Here is a 20884-nt window from a genome sequence, read left to right as displayed (position 1 = left end):
CGTACAAGTCCATAAAATTTTTTATTTCAATTTCTTTTTGTATTTTTTAAATGATTTCAACACCATCTCAAAAAAAGTTATAAAAAAAATAGATTAAAAAAATCAAATCACAATAACTCTCTAATTTTTCATAATTCACAGCAACAAAAAATATCAATGAACCCCGTCATCCATCGGCCTGCCATAAAAACCGTCGACGACAACAACAAAGTGGAAGAAGAAAATTGAAAACTTTATTGCAGATTGTTTTTTTCTTGTCAAGTTGATTTTGAGAAGACTCAATGGACGGATGGCTGGTCAGATGGCGGCTAAGTTGTTTCGGTTATTAGCTGGGGTATTGTTGCCTTTGCTTTTTTGGAGGGGTTCGGTTCATTGTCTGTATGTATGTCTAAATTGATCTTAATTGGAATCATTGTAATTGATTCATTTAACAAGCATAAACAAAAACAACAACAAAAACAATAAGAACAACAAGTGTGCGCGTTCGTTCATCGGTGACATATTTCATCGAATTAGCGAAATACGCCTGGGATTTATTGTTGCTGCTGCAAGAATTGCCTGCCAGATGTCTTTAAAGTAAAGAAGGCACAGTGTTCTGAAAAAATACGTGGAATAAAAGAAGAAGAATTTTGGAAGCAGAATTTTGGAATTTCCTATAAATGTAAGGCATTTAGAGAAAACGAGATCTAATAAAACAACTCTAGTTTAGCAAAAACTCTTCGATTTTTTCGAAATTTTTCCCAGAGATAGGTATTTTTACCCTGATTCCGGGAAAATATTTTTTCTTAGGGGACGGACCCGGGACCCCAGATTTTTATAAAGCTTATGAAAATACCTATCCAACAAGGGGTCACACTACAGTCGATTATCGATTTGTTGGACCCGGATTTTTTATAAAACCCCCAAAAAGTCCAAAAAGGGCCCATTTTATGCCAAATTATAGCTGACACTCTTATTTTTCCAAAATGCTACAATTTGTGCCAATACCTTTTTCGGGTCCAGAGATATGGGTCTTTCCATCCGCATAACCCGATTCTAACCAGTTTATTAAAATTATGTTTTCAGTTAAAAAAAGGTTTATTTCGCGTAGCCGTCGTTGGAATTATTGCCTATATCGGGTAATTGGATCCGGGTCTAGTCGGGGTCTTGAACCCGGACTTTGGAGTCAAAAACCTGGGGTCCCGGGTCCGTCCCCCAAGAAAAAAAAATAGTTTCCCCTGATCAGGGTAAAAATACCTACCACCTGAAAAAATTTCGAAAAAATCGGAGAGTTTTTACTAAACTAGGTCTCCTATGAAGAAGACCTCCAGCTCTTCCGTGAAGAAGACCTCCAGCTCTTTTGTGAAGAAGACCTTCAGCTCTTCTATGAAAGAAGACCTCCAGCGCTTCTATGAAAGAAGACCTCCAGCGCTTCTATGAAAGAAGATCTCCAGCACTTCTATGAAAGAAGACCTCCAGCGCTTCTATGAAAGAAGATCTCCAGCTCTTCTATGAAAGAAGACCTACAGGTCTTCTATGAAGAAGAGTTTTTACTAAACTAGAGTTAAGCCGATCTAATTTTGATAGGAACGCTTTTGCGAAGCCTTTACATAGAAAACTTCTTGAGAGATATGCTTAGCTGGAAGCCATTCTGATCAGGGTTAGGGAATCTGTGTCGAAAAATATTGGTGGAGTAAAAGAATAAATCGAAAAAAGTAACTCGACTCGGTTAAATGTTATTCACGTTTTCTAATTCAAAGATTTAAGTTTGAAGGTTATTATTTCATGGAAATTCTGACCGCGAGTGCACCTCAAACGGACCATAAGCTTAGTTCGATTTTGGTCGACTCTTTTCAACTTTTCAGCTTTTTATACCCTAAGCCATATGACTAGAGAGGTTAATACGTCCAAAACGTTCCCCATCGATATAAAGCTTTTAGAACAAGTCCTTTTCAGGATATATAGAGTCGATCTAGCGATGTCCGTCCGTATGTCTATATACGCACTGTAGCTCTTAAAAGGCGTATCCGATTTGATCCACTCTTGGTACATCGTATGGTTGTTGTTAAACTTGGGTCGACTTCGGAGATGGGCAAAATCGGTCCACCCCTTCTGGTTCAAAAAAAAAGTTACTGCACATCAGGAGAAAGGATAATACGATTTTGCTTCAAATTTGCAAATCCTTATATTTGTATCAGTTCTAAGTCAGATACGAAAACGGACAATATTGGGCCACTCCATCAGGTACCTCCCCCACAAAAGGGTCAAAATTTTGAATAATTTTAACTCTAAATAAAATGTGATTTAAGAGCCCGATTGTCTTCAAAATTCACACATCACAATATTTTTATCTACCCAAGGTTTGGTGTGAAAATGGAATATATCGGTCAACTCCTTATGGTACCTCTCCCACAAAGGGTCAAAATTAAGAATATCCATGGAGCTCATAAAACGCGAAATTTACATCCACTTCCATTCAGACATTCGGTACATCTCAGTATTTCTATCACCACAAGTTGTATTAAAAAGATGGTAGAGATCAGACTAAAAAATGTCAAGATTTGGAATAACCAAAACGATTATAAAATCCGAAATAAGCGTTAGGTTATCTTCATATTTCACACATCCCTTTATTTTTAGTAAACCACGGTCTTGTGTGAGGATGGAATATTTCGTTCCACTCCTTCTGGTACCTCCCCCATAAAGGGTCAAAATTTTGAATATCAATGAAGTTCTTAAAACTCGAAATTAACATCCGATTCCCTTCAGACTTGGTACATCTCAATATATCTATCAACACAAGTTCTATTATAAAGCTGGTAGAGATCGGTACCTCCCCCTACCCCCCATATAGGGTTCAAAATTTGAAAAACAAAACGCTCAAAGAAAGCGAAATAATCATCGAACTCTGTTCATATTTCTCAAATCCCATTATTTCTGCCAACCCAATATCTATTTTGAAGATTATATATATCTGCGTACCCCTTCTGGTACCTTATCCACAAAGGGTCACAATTTTTAATACCTTCACCTGTCATGACTTGCAAAACAAGTCAGCGATTCTTTACAACTTGGTATTTCTAAATATTTCCTTCGACCAGAAATCTGAATTAAATACCCAATACTTAATTTAGTACCACTTAGTACTTTTCGTACAATTATAGTACACATTTCAAAAAAACCACCGCTAAATCTTAAACACAGGTACCATCAGGGCTTCACTGTCCAATAGCCAGTCTTGCCTTTTTTCCTTTCCCAATTTCCTATGGCCGTCCATAGTTGTCCAAAAAGTGGGTATTCATAGTTGTCTCTACCCAAAACACTGTGCGGAGTTTAATAGCTTTGACATTAAATTGTCATAGGTTTATGAAAAGAAATTCCATTTTTTTCTACAGCTGAAGCTGGTTTGCCCACGATAACAATTTTTTGTCTCAATTTTCCTTTCCATAATTTCATTTTTTTATAAAGACTTTATTCTTGGTACGTGACAAAATACAGATTTTAGATTTCATAAATAAGACAATACTACAAGTGCACAAAAAGTACTAAATAGTACAATACTTGGTACAATTTTGTGTTGGGTGAAAAGATAGCGCTTGAAGTCTGAAAATTGGTATTGGGGTCGCTGTTTATGTGCAGTCTGAACATATGGAGGTGGTTTCAGAAATGTGTACTATAATTGTACGAAAGGTACTGAATGGTACTAAATTTGGTATTGGGTAAAGGTATAGAGATAGAATTCTGAAATTTGATATTGAAGTCTCTGTCGGTATTTGGAATTGAGATATGGGGGTGGTTTTTGAAATGGAGGTGGTTTAGAAATGTGTACTATAATTGCACGAATAGTACTAAATAGTACCATATTTCTTATTGGGTTAAGGAATAGAACAGAAATTTTGAAATTTAATATAAATGTGACTGTTGATGTCTGTAATTAAGATATGGAGGTGGTATTTGAAATGCGTACTATAATTTCTTGGAAAGTACTAAATTTGATATTGGGTGAATCTGGTGAAAGCTGGAATCCTAAAATTTGATAAGAAAATCTCTGTTGGTATCTGGGATTGATCCATGGAGGTGGTTTTGGAAATGTATACTAAAAGTGCATGAAAAGTACTAAATGGTACTATATTTGGTACCAATTGGTATCGGGTGAACAGATAGTGCTTGAAATCTGAAATTTGATATTAGGATCGCTGTTTATGTGTAGCCTGGACATATAAAGGTGGTTTCGGAAATGTGTACTGTAATTGTACGAAAAGTACTAAATTGTACTAAATTGGGTTTTAGTTGAAGGGATAAGGCTGAAATCCTTAGATTTGATATTTAAGTCTCTGTTGGTATCTGGGATTGAGATATGGAGGTGGTTTTGGAAATATGTACCATTATGGTACGAAAAGTACTAAATGACACTAAGTTGGGTATTTTGTAAAATGATAGATTTAGAATTTCGTATTCAGAATTAAAATTTATACAAATATCGAAGAAGAACAAACTTATGATATGCCTAGGTCGGGACCGAGGAAGCCATATAATATGGTGTTGATGCCTTCAGAATCGATGAGTCTACATAATTTTTTGTTAATGCTTTATGACCCTCTCCCCTCCCCCTAAATATAGTGCCTTCAACTATATTTTCAATTCATTAAATTCCCTCTCGTTTTGGTCTCTCCCCCCTCTCTTTCCAGAGCCCGTAACCCCACCTAATCCGAATGTAAATGTAATTTTCATTTTCAATTTAATTATTACTTCCCCATCGGCCGTCCGGCCCTTAATTGAAAATATAATTTATACAATTATGCTTGTTGCTGTCGAATCGGCAAAGTCTTTTCTCACGCTCATTTCCGCTACTCTCTTCCGCATGCTTTCCCGAAGAAGAGGAATAAGCAGCTAATAACAAAGATTTCTACCTGGCTACTGTCGTACGCAGAAGCCCCGAAGCCCTGACCACAGCCACGAGGAAATAACAGAATCGAGTAGAAACATAAAAATGCCTGCCATTTCAGCTGGGTGGACAATGAACCACAGCCAAAACGGTAGACTAAAGAGGTGGCAGTGGTCGGTCCGTCCGTCCGCCAATCACTTTACTTTCAAAAAACAAACATACACAAAGTTCCAACTAAATATGTTGTCTACTATATTAGAGTCGCCAAAGACCGGGCCAGCCATAAAAGGTAACCCGCATGGGCTTTTTTGGTGGGACCAACAAATGCAACAACCACAACAACAAGCCAATGAAATCAAACGAATTGTCTAAAAAGAAATGTGACATAAACAACAACGTCGAGAGTGGAGTAGAAAAAAAAAAAACAAACGAACAAACGAAACGTTTTTGGATTCCAAAACGAGGTAGCAGGCGGGGAGTCGATCGATCGATCGAACGAACCATCATTGATGGTTGGAAACGACGATGACTTTTGCCATTTGATGAAAGCCAAGGTAATAGAATAAAATAAAGAAACAAGTAATAATAGAATCGATGGCTACGGACATACATACATACGTACACAATACAAATAAAGTTAGTGACGTTCCGCAGCTCAGGTATAATAGATTAAATGTTCTTCTAATAGAAGAAGAGAAAAAAATGGTGTTATAAAAGAGGATAAGTCTCCTTAAAGAAGACACATAGATTTTCTATAGAGAAGACCTGAACCTTCTAGTCTTCTATAGAGAAGACCAGAACCATCTGGTCTTCTATAGAGAAGACCTGAACCTTCTGGTCTTTTATAGAGAAGACCTGAACCTTCTGGTCTTTTATAGAGAAGACCTGAACCTTCTGGTCTTCTATAGAGAAGACCTCCTGTTCTTCCATCGAGATGACCTCCTAGTCCTCTATGGAGAAGACCAGACCTTCAGGTATCTTCTAAGAACAAGACCTCCAGGTTTTTCTATGAGGAAGACCTTTTGTTCTTTTATGAAGAAGACCCCCTGGTCTGCTATGGAGGAGAAGACTTCCAGGTCTTTTTACCTGGTCTTCTATAAAAGAAAACCTCCTGGTCTTCTATGAATGAAGACCTCCAGGTCTTCTATGAATGAAGACCTCCAGGTATTCTATGAAGAAGGCCTCCAGGTCTTCTATGAAAGAAGACCTCCTCCAGGTCTTCTATGAAAGAAGACCTCCTCCAGGTCTTCTATGAAAGAAGACCTCCTCCAGGTCTTCTATGAAAGAAGATCTCCTCCAGGTCTTCTATGAAAGAAGACCTCCTCCAGGTCTTCTATGAAAGAAGACCTCCTCTAGGTCTTCTATGAAAGAAGACCTCCTCCAGGTCTTCTATGAAAGAAGACCTCCTCTAGGTCTTCTATTGAAGAAGACCTCCTCCAGGTCTTCTATTGAAGAAGACCTCCTCCTGGTCTTCTATTGAAGAAGACCTCCTCCAGGTCTTCTATGAAAGAAGACCTCCGTGTCTTCGATTGAAGAAGACCTCCTCCAGGTCTTCTATGAAAGAAGACCTCCGGGTCTTCTATTGAAGAAGACCTCCTGGTCTTCTATGAGAGAAGACCTCCTCCAGGTCTTCTATGAAGAATTCCTCCTCCAGGTCTTCTATGAAGAAGACCTCCTCCGGTCTTCTGTAAAAAAATGACCTCCAAGTCTTTTCTATAAAGAAGACCTCCACATCTTCAATGGAGAAGACCTCCAGGTCTTCAATGAAGAAGACCTCCAGGTCTTCAATAAAGAAGATCTCTAGGTATTCAGTGAAGAACACCCCCAGGTCTTCAATGGAGAACACCCCCAGGTCTCTTCTATGAAGAAGACCTCCAGCTCTTCTATGAAGAAGACCTCCAGCTCTTCTATGAAGAAGACCTCTAGCTCTTCTATGAAGAAGACCTTCAGGTCTTCTATGAAGAAGACATTCAGGTCTTCTATGAAGAAGACCTTCAGGTCTTCTATGAAAGAAGACCTTTCCAGGTCTTCTATGAAGAAGACCTTTTCCAAGTCTTCTATGAAGACGACCTTCTCCAGGTCTTCTATGAAGACGATCTTCTCCAGCTCTTCTAGGAAAGAAGACCTCCAGGTCTTCTATGAAGGAGACCTCCAGGTCTTCTATGAAGAATACCTCCAGATCTTCTATGAAGAAGACCTCATCCAAGTCTTCTACGAAGAAGACTTTTCATTGAAGAATATCTGGGGGTCTTCTATAAAAAAGACCTTTAGGTCTTCCATGAAGAAACCTCCAGATCTTCTATGGAGAAGACCTCTAGGTCTTTTCTTCCTCCAGGTCTCTTCTATAAAGAAGACCTCCTGACTTCTTAACACTATTGGCTTTACAAAATTTTGAGTTAAAATCTCATACTTACGTTTCGGATACAATGGCGGCTTATATTTGCTGCTCAGACCACCGCCGCTGCCCAGCCCACTAATTGGTGTATTGTTGTTGTGATTTGAATTCAAATGCTGTTGATTTATCGATGATGATGACGAAGATGATGTGGTTGTTGTTGTATTGGAATTTGCGATGTTGTTATTACCATTGGCTATATTAACACTGTAGGACTTGTTGAGAATGCTACCACTGCCGGTATTCTGTTGGCGATGCAATGTGATGCCATGATCCATGCTGTGGCCACCGTAACCACCAGTTGAGCCAACGCCACTGGTGCTGGTGGGGGTGGTGTTGACAGAGCCGCCAGCGGACCCTGTCAAACTGCCACCCCCGAAGAGACGGCGTTGCGGTATGTAGGCCGTTTTGAGGCTGGTTTTTGGATAATCTCAGGAATTATTCGAACTCTTGGAAATTATTATTTTTTTTTTCACTCAATTTTGTTTTATTTCTGTGGTGAGTGGCCTTGTATTTTTTTCTGCAAAAAAAGAGAGAGAACGAAAATAAATAAATTATTTTTATTAATGATTTATTTTTCTTTCCCCTAACTTTGTGGTGGTAAGTGGGTGCTTGCTGTTTGTTTCTTTTTCGGGAAAGGTAAAGGGGGGATTTTGTTATCTTTAGAGGCCATACGTTGATATTCGTGCAGTTGAGTATTCCATTCTTAATTAAATTTCGCAATTAAATAATTCCGATTGCTTGCCTGGTTGAGACTCCCTGACTGTTGTCTGTGTCTCTTATCTGTAACTTATCTATATGTAGGTTGGTATATCACTTGTTGTGTTATATATCCCTGATAATAGGTATAGAACCCGCCAGGTTATGATGGAATTAGTTATAGGAAATTGGAAGAGTTCATGTTTAATTATATTTTTCTGCTTTGATAATTTAACTATTTTATCTGGATTGTGATGGATAACTTCGTAATTGGTATTTACTTTGGTTACAATGTTTCAGCGAGGTAGAGATAAGAGATTTACTAATGGCAGTGAGGTTTCATGACATGCATATAAATATATACAACGAGGTTTGTTGCAGAAAGTTGTATAATTTATGAAACAAAAAATTATTGGCAGCAAAATTAATAGAATTGCGATTTCGGTGGACTTCTTCATAGAAGAGCTGGAGGTCTTCTTCATAGAAGACTTGGAAGTCTTCTTCATAGAAGATCTAGAGGTCTTCTTCATAGAAGATCTAGAGGTCTTCTTCATAGAAGACCTAGAGGTCTTCTTTATAGAAGATCTAGAGGTCTTCTTCATAGAAGATCTAGAGGTCTTCTTCATAGAAGACCTAGAGGTCTTCTTCATAGAAGACCTAGAGGTCTTCATAGAAGACCTAGAGGTCTTCTTCATAGAAGACCTAGAGGTCTTCCTAGAAGACCTAGAGGTCTTCCTCATAGAAGACCTAGAGTTCTTCTTCATAGAAGACCTAGAGGTCTTCTTTATAGAAGACCTAGAGGTCTTCTTCATAGAAGACCCAGAGGTTTTCCTCATAGAAGACCTAGAGGTCTTCTTCATAGAAGGCCTGGAGGTCTTCTTATAGAAGAGCTGGAGGTCTTCCTCATAGAAGAGCTGGAGGTCTTTTTCATAAAAAACCGAGAGGTCCTCTTCATAGAAGAGCCCGAGTTTTTCTTCATAGAAGAGCTGGAGGTCTTCTTTCATAGAAGAGCTGGAGGTCTTCTTTCATAGAAGAGCTGGAGGTCTTCTTTCATAGAAGACCTAGAGGTCATCTACATAAAATACCTGGAGGTCCTCTACATATTCTTCATAGTAGACCTGGAGATCTTCTTCATAGAAAGACTTCTTCATAGAAGACTTGGTGGTCTTCTGCATAGAAGACTTGGAGGTCTTCTTCATAGAAAACCTGGAGGTCTTCATTCATAGAAGACCTTGAGGTCTTCCAAGTGGCTTGAAAGTACAGGTTTCACTGGGTGAACGATTACAATGTGCGACAAATTTCATTTCTTTCAATAATTACAGGAAATATCTTGCAGATTATGAAATTGGATATTTTACAAATTTTAAATTTTTCGTGGGGGAGGTACCAGAAGGAGTGCGCCTATATGTCCCATATTCCCAGCAGATCTTGTGTTAGTAAAAATAATGGCATGTGTGAAATTTAAAGAGAACCGGATGCTTATCTCTGGTTTTAAGATCGTTTTGATTATTGACCCTGTGTGGGTGAGGTACCAGAAGGAATGGTCCGATCTCCAATTTATAGCAGATCTTGTGTTAATGGAAATATTGAGATGTCTGAATGGAATTGGATGTTAATTTCGCTTTTTATGAGCTTCATATTTATTCTAAATTTTGACCTTTGTGGGGGAGGTACCAGAAGCAGTGGACCGATATATTCCACCTTCACAACAGCTCTTATGTTAGGATGTGCCAAGTTTAAAAATAATCGGATGTTCATTTCGCGTTTTATGAGCTTCATTATTATCAAAAATGTTAACCTCAGTGTGGGGGAGGTACCAGAAGGAGTGGACCGACCTATCCCATCTTCGCGCCTGATTATGTGTTAATAGAATTATAGGGATGTGAGAAATTTAAAGAAAATCTGATGTTTATTTCTCAAATTATAAGAGATATAATTTTTTCAAAATTTTGAGGCTTTGTGGGAGAGGTTCCACAAGGAGTGGACCGGTATCATCCCTCTTCACACTTGATCTTGTGTTAGTAAAAATATTGGTATGTGTGAAATTTGAAGAGAATAGGATGGTAATTTTTTATAAAAATTATAATTATTCAAAATTTTGGATCTTTTTGGGGGAGGTAGTTGATGGAGTAGACCAATACTGCCCATTTTCTCACATCTGATAGAAATATTAGGATTTTCACAAAATTCGATGATCCTCTATTGTTTTATACGGTAAATTATTATCTGTGATTGAAAATGTTGAGCTTTTGTGGGGGAGGTAATAGAAGGAGTCAACCGGTATTGTCCATCTCGACTCGATCTTATTTTGACAATAATATTACGATGTACCAAGTTTGTATCACATCGGATACTCCCTTCGAGAGTTATCGTGCGCGCCTGCTAGCCATACAGATAGACGGACGGACGGACATACATCACTAGATCTACTCCAAATGTCCTGAAACAAATTTGGTCCAAAGATAACTGGAGTTCAAAACTGTTATTTCGATGGGGTCCGTTTTGGCCGTATCAAATGATCAAATATATATCCTCTCTAGCCTTATGGATGAGGGTATAAAAAGCTATATGCAGAATAACTTTTAACATAAACTGAAGAATTTATATTTGGCGAATTCTGAAACTTAATTTGGCGTAGACGGTAGAAAAAAAAAAATCTGACAACTCTGGCTGTTAGTGTTCAGAGTTGAGATTTGGTGGTGTTTTTTGAAACACGTACTAAAAAATTACGAAGAATACTAAATTTAATACTTGGGAATAAGGAACTTAAATGTTAAATGTTTAAACGGATTGAGGAAAACTCTTAAAATTTGGTATGAGAATTAAGTTTGGGAAGTAAGGTTGATATAAGGAATGGGTTTTGAAAATGAGTACTACAAGTTTAAGAAAAGTACTCATTGGTACTAAAGTTTTTTTTTCCAAGTTTTTTAAATTGTCTAGGGGGGAGGTGCCAGGAAAATTGCATTCAAATATTCCATTTTCACACTTGGCCTAATATAGGCAAAAATAGTAGCATGTCATAAGTTTCATCTAAAATTTTACGAGTGATAAATTATCCATAATTTTGCACCCTGTGGGTGAAATATCAGAAGGAGTGGCCCGAGAAATCCCAAATTTATGTTATATCTATGGTTAATAAAAATAAGGATATATACGAAATTTGAAGAAAATCGTTAACATGTTTTACATGTTACGAGATATATCTATAAAATGGAACTAGTTTTAATATCCCGAATTTGTATTTTTAAATGCTTCCTCTACCTCATGACGAAGGGTATTAAAAGCTTGCCCCGGCCAAATTAGCGCTTTTCTATTTGTTTGTTTTAACTAATTCAGTTCTTCTATTTACTAACAATGATTATTTGTCGACAAGTTTTTGATTCTTTCTTATGTTTTCATAAATAATCTAATCTATGTTTTTTTCTATTTTAGATTTCCAGAAAATAAATTTTTGGTAAGTATTGAACTCAATTTTTTTCAAATATACCCTCAAATCATGTATTAACTATATTTCATATTTTCATCTCAGTTTTTATGTATTTCTATGCAACATATTTATCTTGGATTTATCTACAAAGAACTTCTTTAAGAAACCTAATACCTTTGAACTTTTCTTCTAAATACTCAGACAGACAAACAGACTAACTGAATTCTTTGAGTTTTCAAGATGGTTTAAGTTTAAAGCTGTAGTATGTAGTATGTGTGCGTGAATAGCGTGCAACAGTTTACAATACAAATGAGCAGAGTTGCCATTTCAATTTTTGTTTTTACTTGGAGATGGCTGCTACTTTGTCAGCGAAAAGCCCAAAATTTCACAGTCGGTCCAATAGTTCGTATTTGGTCTTCTTAGCACAGGAAAATGCACAATTGGTTCAGTTTGACATTTTTTTTTTATCAAAATTCCATACTTTGTGCTAAATTTTCAAATTTTTAAGGTTTTCAAGTTTTTTCTTTTTCGTAAAGAAAATTAGGAAAATATTTACCTCTTACACCAACAAGTCTTGAAGATCTTTAATTTTGAACTTTACCGAAGAGGATATTGGGAAAATCCTACATCCAATGTTTCTGGAAGAACCATTTCAACGTATTTTCGTAATAAAAATTGCCACCATCGTACTTACATCCTAGAAACCAACCATTATCAAATTTTAGGATTCAAGCTCTATTCATTCACTCAGCGGCAAAATTAGTACCATTTGGTACTTTTCATACAAATATAATACACATTTCCAAAACCACCTATGTATCTCAATCCCAGACATCACAGTGATTTTAGTATCAAATATGAGGATTTTAGGTTTTTAATTCTCCCCATTACCAAATGTAGTACCAATTAGTACAATTATAGCACGCATATTCAAAAACAGCTCCATATCTTAAACACAGACACCAACAGAGACCTCAATATCAAATTTCAGGATTCCAGTTCTACCCCTTCACCCAATACCAATTTTAGTACCATTTAGTACCACCTACATATCTCAATCCATGATATCAAAAGAGACCTCAATATAAAATTTCCAAAACCTCCATATCATAACCACAGACACCAACAGTGACCTCAATATCAAATTTTAGGTTCAGATCTATCCTTACACCCTATACAAAATTTAGTACTTGTCGTACAAATATAAGACGTATTTCCAAACCACAGACACATACCATCAGTATACTAAATATCAAATTTCAGACTTTTATTTATATCTCTTCACCCTATACCAAATATAGTACCATTCAGTGCTTTTCGTACAATTATAGTACACATTTCTGAAACCACCTTCATATATGAATAATATCAGGATATTAGCTCTTCAATTTTTCCCATTAAAAAATTTAGTACTATTTAGTACAATTATAGTACACATTTTAAAAACCTCCTCCATATCCACCTCAATCCCAGATACCAATAGAGATATCATTATCAAATTTCGGGATTCCAACCATATTCCTTCACGCAATACCAAATTTAGTACCATTCAGGATTTTTCGTAGTAATATTGGACCCATTTCCAAACCACCGCCAAATCTCAAACACAGCTACTAATTCGAATTCTCAAATTCGAATTTGAGGGTTCCAGCTCTTTCCCTTCACCCATTGGCAATTTTAGTATTTTTCGTACAAATATAGTGGAAATTTCCAATACCACTAACATATCTCAATTCCAGATACCAACAGAGACTTCATTATCAAAGTTTGGGATACCAACTCGTTCCCTTCACCCAATACCAAATTTAGTACCATTTAGTACTTTTCGTACAATTATAGTACTCATATCCAAAACCAGCTCCTTCTCTCAACCACAAACACCAACATCCGTACATCCGTATCAAATTTCAGAATTCCAGCTCTATCCCTTCACCTCATAACAAATTTCGGGACTCCAGCCCTATTCCTTCACGCAATACCAAATTTAGTGCCATTCAGGACTTCTTCGTAGTAATATTGGACCCATTTCCAAACCACCGCCAAATCTCAAACACAGATACCAACAGACACGTCAAAATCAAATTTGAGGGTTCCAGCTCACCCATTGGCAATTTTAGTACTCTCCGTACAATTATAGTGGACATTTCCAATACCACTAACATATCTCAATCCCAGATACCAACAGAGACTTCATTATCAAATTTTGGGATACCAACTCGTTCCCTTTACCCAATACCAAATTTAGTACCATTTAGTACTTTTTGTACAATTATAGTACTCAAATCCAAAACCAGCTCCTTCTCTCAACCAAAAAGACCAACGGTGACATCCGATCAATTTTCAGGATTTCAGCTCTATTTCTTCGCCCAATTCCAATTTTAGTACCATTTTGTACGTTTCGTACAAAAATATAGGGCACGTTTCCGAACCACCGCCAAATCTCAATTCCAGACAACAACAGAGACCTCAATATGAAATTTGAGGATCTCAGCTTTATCCCTTCACCCAATACCAAATCTAGTACCATTTAGTACATTTCGTACAATTATAGTACACATTTCCAATACCACCGCCACATCCCAAGTACAGACACTAACAGTGACATTAACATCAAATTTCAACATTTCCGCTCCATTCCTTCACCCAATACCAAATTTAGTAATATTTGGTACTTATCGTACAATTAAAGTACGCATTTCCGAAACCACCGCCAAATTTCATACGCAGATACAAATAGTGATCTAAATATCAAATATCAGAATATTATTTCTATTCCTTCACCCAATACCAAATTTAGTACCATTTAGTACTTTATGTGCAATCATAGTACACATTTTGAAACCAAATAAAAACAGAGACCTCAATAATAAATTTCAGGATTCCAGCTTTATTCCTTCACCTAATACCAAACTTGGTGCTATTTAGTACTTCTTGTACAATTATTGTACACATTTCCAAAACCACTTCCATATCTCAAGTCAAGATACCAACAGTGACATCTATATCAAATTTCACGATTCAAGCTCTCTCCTTCATTCTATCCCAAATTTAGTACCATTTAGTACTTTTCGTACGATTATATTATACATTTCCGAAACCACCTCCATATGTCCCGGCAACATATGAACAGCGACCCTCATACCAATTTTGGGATTTCAAGCACTATCAGTTCACCCAATAACGAATTATATCAAAGATAGTACAATTTAGTACTTTTCGTGCACTTATAGTACCCATTTCCAAGACAACCTCTTTATCACAAGCCTACCACCAACAGGGACCCCAATACAAAATTTCAGAATGCCAGCTTCATCCTTTCACCCTAAACCAAACTGTTCCAAATTTAGTACCGTTTGGTACAGTTCGCACACTAAGTAGACATTTCAATAAAACATATTTTCCAACCTTTATTCTCAAACCAATTTTCAAATTTTTTAGCTCTATCCGTTCGCATATTTCCAAATAGTATCATTTTTTAAATTTAGTATCATTTCAGAACTTTTCGTAACCTTAAAGTTCGAATTTCCAAAAACCCTTTGGTGCATCTATACTGCGCTCCAATAGTGACTCTCATTTCAAATTTCAGAATTCTTGATCATTCCGTTTCTCAAATACAAAGTATTCTATTTTCAGAACATTTTAGTACCCTTTTAGTACGAACTAGGGAGAACCCAGCCCAAATTAATGACTATCTGAAAATCACGGCTAGACGAAAGGACTGAATTTAGAATCCAGAAATTTTGCACGATGGTCAGTCTTGGTGCGTAGGCGTGTAATACAAAGACAGACCCTCGTGCAATATTTCAAGATTCTATCTCCAGCCTTTTCGTCTGGGCATTGATTTTCAGTCAGTCAGTTATTTGGGCTGTTTTTTCCACTAATTCGTACTAAAAGGTTACTAAAATGTACTAATAAATGAATAATTTGTATTGTACAAATGGAATGAGCAAGAATTCTAAAATTTGGAATGAGAATCACTAATAGAGTGCAGGATATACATATGTATGTACAAAAAGGTTTTTCAAAATTCGAACTTTCAGTACTCTTTTAAATATATAAATGTATTTAAGCTAAGTCGAATGAGTCCAAAAACAGCTAATTTTGGAATTATTTGCAAAATTTCCCATTTCCCCGGAATTATGCAACCCTGAGTGCTTCGCATCCGAAGTAAAAAAAAAATCTAGAAAAATCTGGCAACCCTGATTCCACAACAAATTTTTCTCAACCAAGTTTTCCATGTGAAGAAGTCGTCAGAATTGTTTAGCTTTTCATTTGTTTTGTCATTTATTTAATGTTTTTTTTTTTTTGTTGTTGTTGCATTCATTCATTCGTCCATTCTTTTTCTTTGTTTTGTTGGTTTGATGATGATGTGCTTTGGCTGTCATCGTTGTTTGTTTGTTTGTTTGTCGTTGACTTTTGAATGTGGGTTTTAGGTTCTAAAGTTTTTCCTTCCATACCTTGCCACCCAACCAAGTGTCGACGTCGTCGTCTGTAGCAGTTTTCTTCTCATTTTCCAGCTGTAACGCATTGCTTGGTGTTTTGTGTGTCAAAGCAAAGTTATGGTTACAGCAGCGGGAGCAGCTGTAGCTGCTGCTGTTGTTGTCGCCATTTGAGCTGATGATGTCGCTTGGCTTATTGTCAAAGTCAGTTTTGCGGTTAGATTGCATCCCCCATTGTTTGCTGGGTCCATACGCTGTGTTTGAGTGTGTGTGTGTGTGATTGTGCGAACCTTGAATATTGTCATTGGCATCTGTTTTCAAAACTACACACAGCACAAAGCTATGCAATGTAGAGATGTGTGTGGAGAATTTAGTTGGATTTAGTTGGAAGATTAGTAAGGGATACCCTACGGCATGGATAGGAGACATTTTAGAGATTTTGTCTAAAAAAGGTTATAAGTTTTTAGAAGTCCGACATAGCTACTTGGACCTCTTGGAGTCTTTTATATATTTTTGCTGACTCTGAAAAGGGACTTTCAGGAGTCCTTAAAGAAATGCAATTTAGGAGTCTCCGGTAATAAGTTTTCTTTATAAAGTTATGCTTTTCCCTCTTAGTCTTTCGAAATTCAATAGAAGTCACATTTTTGGACCCATATAGCGGAACCTCCGAATTTTCGGTATTTTGGCAATTTCAGCCAAATGTTTTAACAATTTTTGTATACCCTGAGCTTATGGCTACGGAGGTTATGTATATATATTATATACGGCCAAAACGTGCCCCATCGAAAAAACGGTTTTAGACCGTAGGTCTCTTTGGACCAAATCGGTTTCAGGACATTTGGAGTCGATCTGGCTATGTGCGTGCGTCCGTCTGTCTGGCTTATGCCCACGATAACTCTCGAAGGGAATATCCGATTTGATCCAAACTTGGAACATCGTAATATTATTGTCAAACTAAGTTCGGAAATGGGAAATATCATTCAACTCCTTCTGGTACCTGCCACACAAAGGGTCGACATTTTGAATATCCCTGAAGCTCATAAAACACGAAATTAACATCCGCTTCCATTCAGACTTGGTTGATCTCAATATTTCCATCAACTGTTGTAAAGATGGTAGAGATCGGACCATTTCTTCCGGTATCTCCCCCACATAGGGTTGAGTATTTTGAAAAAGGAAACGCTCAAAGAAAGCGGCATAAGCATTCAACTCTCTTCAAATTTCACATTTTTGCTAACACAAGATTCGTTTGTGAAAATGATATACATCTGCGAACCCCTTCTAGAACCTCACCCACAGGGGGTCACAATAACTTGCGAAACAAAACAGATTTTGAAGACTTTTTACCAGACATCGAAGATCTTTTTTTTTTCATAATTGTATGTCTATTCCTACACATTTAGTACTTTTCGTAAAAAATACGGTACGAATTTGCAATAATATCGAATTTTTTACATCCTACACCCAAACAGTGACCCTTATACCAAAAATAAATTTAGTATCATTTTTTACAAACAAATTCAAATTTCCAGTTTTCTGCCTTCACTCCAAACCAAATTTAGTACCATTCAGTACTTTTCGTACACTATAGAGTACGCATTTTGAAAAAAAAAACGTATTGTCTAAATCCTACACAACTACTGTGACCCTTAATCTAAAATTCATAATTCCACCTCTATACCTACAATCTATAGTAAATTTAGTACTTTTCGTAAAAAATACGGTACGAATTTGCAAAAATATCGAATTTTCTACATCCTACACCCGAACAGTGAACCTTATACCAAAAATAAATTTAGTATCATTTTTCACAAACAAATTCAAATTTCCAGTTCTCTGCCTACACTCTATCCCAAATGTAGTACCATTCTGTACTTTTCGTACACTGATATACTTGAGGAGGTATTTCCAAAATCACCTCCTTAATAAAAGAGTAGTGAGATAACTCTTTGACTGATCAACGCCCATATGAAATGGCTGAAGCTAAAACCATGAGCACGAGGGTCAGTCTGAGGTGCATAGGCGTGTGATAAATTCGTACTAAAAGCTCCAAATTGGTCCTTTGAGCCGGATAGAGAATTGAATTGACAAACGAAGAGCGATGTTGGATTCCCTTCTCATTTTAAAGAATATGTAGTTAAATACCTGACTAAAATCAATGCTCATACAAATAGGAACGAGGGTCAGTCTTGGTGCGTATGCGTGTAATAAGGCTGGGTTTTTGGAAATTCTTGCTAAAAGAGTACGAAAGGTACTAAAATGTACTAAAAAATTCCATACTTTGTATTTGACAAACGAAAAGAGCTAGAATTCTGAAATTCGTAATAAGAGTCACTGATGGAGTGCAGGATAGATGTACTAAAGACTTTTTGGATATTCGAACTTTAAGGCTAGAAAAAATTCTAAAATGGTACTAAACTTGTAAAATGGTACCATTTGGTACTATGTGAACGGATTGAGCTAAAGACTTGAAATTTCGTATGAGAATCAAGGTTGGAAAATAACATTGATACAGGGTTGCCCATATTCGGCCCTTTGGACCTTGTATACGAGGGAGGTGGTTTTGTAAATGTGTACTAAGTGTACTAAATGGTACTAAATTTGGAAAAAAAATTGGTTTAGGGTGGACGGATGAAGCTGAGAAATTTTGTATTTGGGTTTCTGTTGGTGGTAGGTTCGAGTTAAATATGTGGTTTTGGAAATGTGTACTACAAGTGTACGAAAAGTACAAAATAGTACTATATTTTATATATATATATTATATTGGATGAAGAGATAGTGCTTGAAATTTGAGATTTTATGTTAGGGTCGCTGTTCATGTGTAGCCGGGACATATGGAAGTGGTTTCGGAAGTGTGTAAAGTACTAAATAGTACTAAATTTGGTATTTGATGAAGGGATGGGGCTGAAATCCTCAAAATTGGATATTGAAGTTCCTGTTGGTATCTAAACTTTAGATTTGGAGGTGGCTTCTAAAATGTGTACTATAAATGTACGAAAAGTACTTAATAGTACTAAATTTGGTATTGTATGAATCTGAAACTTTGAAATTTTGTGTAGGGGTCCTTGTTGGCGGTATGTTTGAAAATTAATTTCGATTTTGGAAATATATACGAAAATTACTAAACAGTACTATATTTGGTACAATTTGGTATTGGGTGAACAGATAGTGCTCGAAATCTAAAATTTTGTATTAGGGTCTTCTCAGATAAAGGTCTTTTTAAAAATATGGTACGAAAAGTATCGAGTGGTGCTATAATTGGTATTGGGTGAAGGGATCGATATAAAATTCTGAAATTTGATATTTACATTACTGATGGGATGTTTGTTTGAGATTTGGCGATGATTTAAAAATGCGTTCATATTTATACGAAAAGTATTAAATGGTACTAAATTTCGTATTGGGCGAAGGGTAAAATCCTCAAATCAGATATCAAGGTCCCTGTTGGTATTTAGGATAGAGATATGGATGTGATTTTAGAAATGTGTACCATAACTGTACGAAAAGTACTAAATGGTACTAGAATTTGCATTGGGTGAAGGGATAGACCTGAAATGCCGAAATTTGATAATGCTGTCACTGTTGATGTCAGTGGTTAAGATATGAAGTTGATTTTGGCAAATGTGTACTATAATTGTACGAAGAGTACTAAATAGTACAAAATTTTGTATTGGGTGAAGGAATGCAACAGACATTCTGAAATTTAATATTTAGATTACAGATGATATCTGTGTCTGAGATTGGGAGGTGGTTTCGAAAATGTGCACTATAATTGTACGAAAAGTACTAAATAGTACAAAATTGGGTGAGGGAATAAGGCTAAAATCCTGAAGTTTGATATTGAGGTCTCTGTTGGTATCTGGAACTGAGATATGAAGGTGATTTTGAAAATGTCTGCTATATTTGTACGAAAAGTACTAAATGGTACTAAATTCGGTCTTGATTTAAAGTAAGGCTTAAGTCCTGAAATTAAATTTGTGGTTTTGATATTAAGGTCTCTGTTGGTAACTGGAATTAAATTAGGAGGTAATTTTAAAATGCGTTCTTTATTTGTACAAAAGATACTAAGTACTAAATTTGATATTAGTGGAAAGAATGCGGCTGAAATACCGAAATTTGATGTGGATGCCACTGTCGGTGTCTGTGGTTGATAGAAGGAGCTGGTTTTTGAAGTTCGTACTACAATTGTACTAATTCGTACTAAATTTGGTATTGAGTAAAAGCGTAGGGCTAAAATCCTCTAATTTAATATTAAGGTCTCTCTTGGTATCTTGAATTGAGATATGAAGGTGGTTTTGGGAATGTCTACTATGATTGTACAGTACTAAATGGTACTGTACTTGGTATTGGGGGAAGGGATAAAGATAAAATTCTTTCATTTGATATTAAGATTACTGAGGGTAACTGTGTTGGAGATATGGCTATAGTTTGAAAAAAAATAGGGCGTATTTCCGCTAACATATTTGTACGGGAAGTACTTAAAAAATGGTACTAAATGTGTTATTGGTTGAAGGGATAGGTCTGGAATTCTTAAATTTGATATTGATATATCTGTTGGTAACTGGAATTGAAATATGATTGATAATTGTACGAAAAGTACTGAATGGTACTAAATTTGGAATTGGTTGAAGAGAATGAGACAAAATTCTGAAATTTGATATTTAGATAAATTCTGGGATTGATCCATGGAGGTGGCTGTGAAAATGTGTCGATTAAACGAATATCGTTTTACATAGTAGGGTATTCAACAGTGATGCCACTGTCTCTGCCTTATGCTTTAGTTAATATTACATTCGCACGCTTCCCCACTTCTCTCCATGCTTTCTTCTTCTTCTCCACCATCAGATTTTCTTTTGTTCTTTTCTTCTATGACAATATTAGCGTTTAGAGGCAAAACAACAAAAACAATTGCACTTTGCAATTCTCATAATTATCATCATGTCAACGTTGTTGTTGGTTTTTCTTTCTTTCTGCCTTTTTTTTCTAAAAAAAAGATAAACGACATTAGCCTTAGGATGATGAGGTTATAATTCTGTAAATTCACTGTGACACAAATAAAA

General features: G+C 36.3%; 1 protein-coding gene across 1 annotated transcript in view; it reads right to left on the bottom strand.

The window, feature by feature from the left end:
- LOC101896241 (septin-2) overlaps window positions 1-20884 on the bottom strand; it is a 69539-nt gene that overhangs the window by 33105 nt on the left and 15550 nt on the right. Inside the window, exon 2 of the mRNA XM_059121883.1 lies at window positions 7279-7779. Within this exon, the coding sequence (XP_058977866.1) occupies window positions 7279-7537 (259 nt within the window). The 5' untranslated portion in view covers window positions 7538-7779. The remainder of the gene's footprint in view (window positions 1-7278; window positions 7780-20884) is intronic.

This window comes from Musca domestica, unplaced genomic scaffold, assembly GCF_030504385.1.
Source record: "Musca domestica strain aabys unplaced genomic scaffold, Musca_domestica.polishedcontigs.V.1.1 2, whole genome shotgun sequence".
NCBI lineage: Eukaryota > Metazoa > Arthropoda > Insecta > Diptera > Muscidae > Musca > Musca domestica.
Note: the sequence above shows the minus strand (reverse complement) of the source record. Positions and strands in the feature narration are given on the sequence as shown.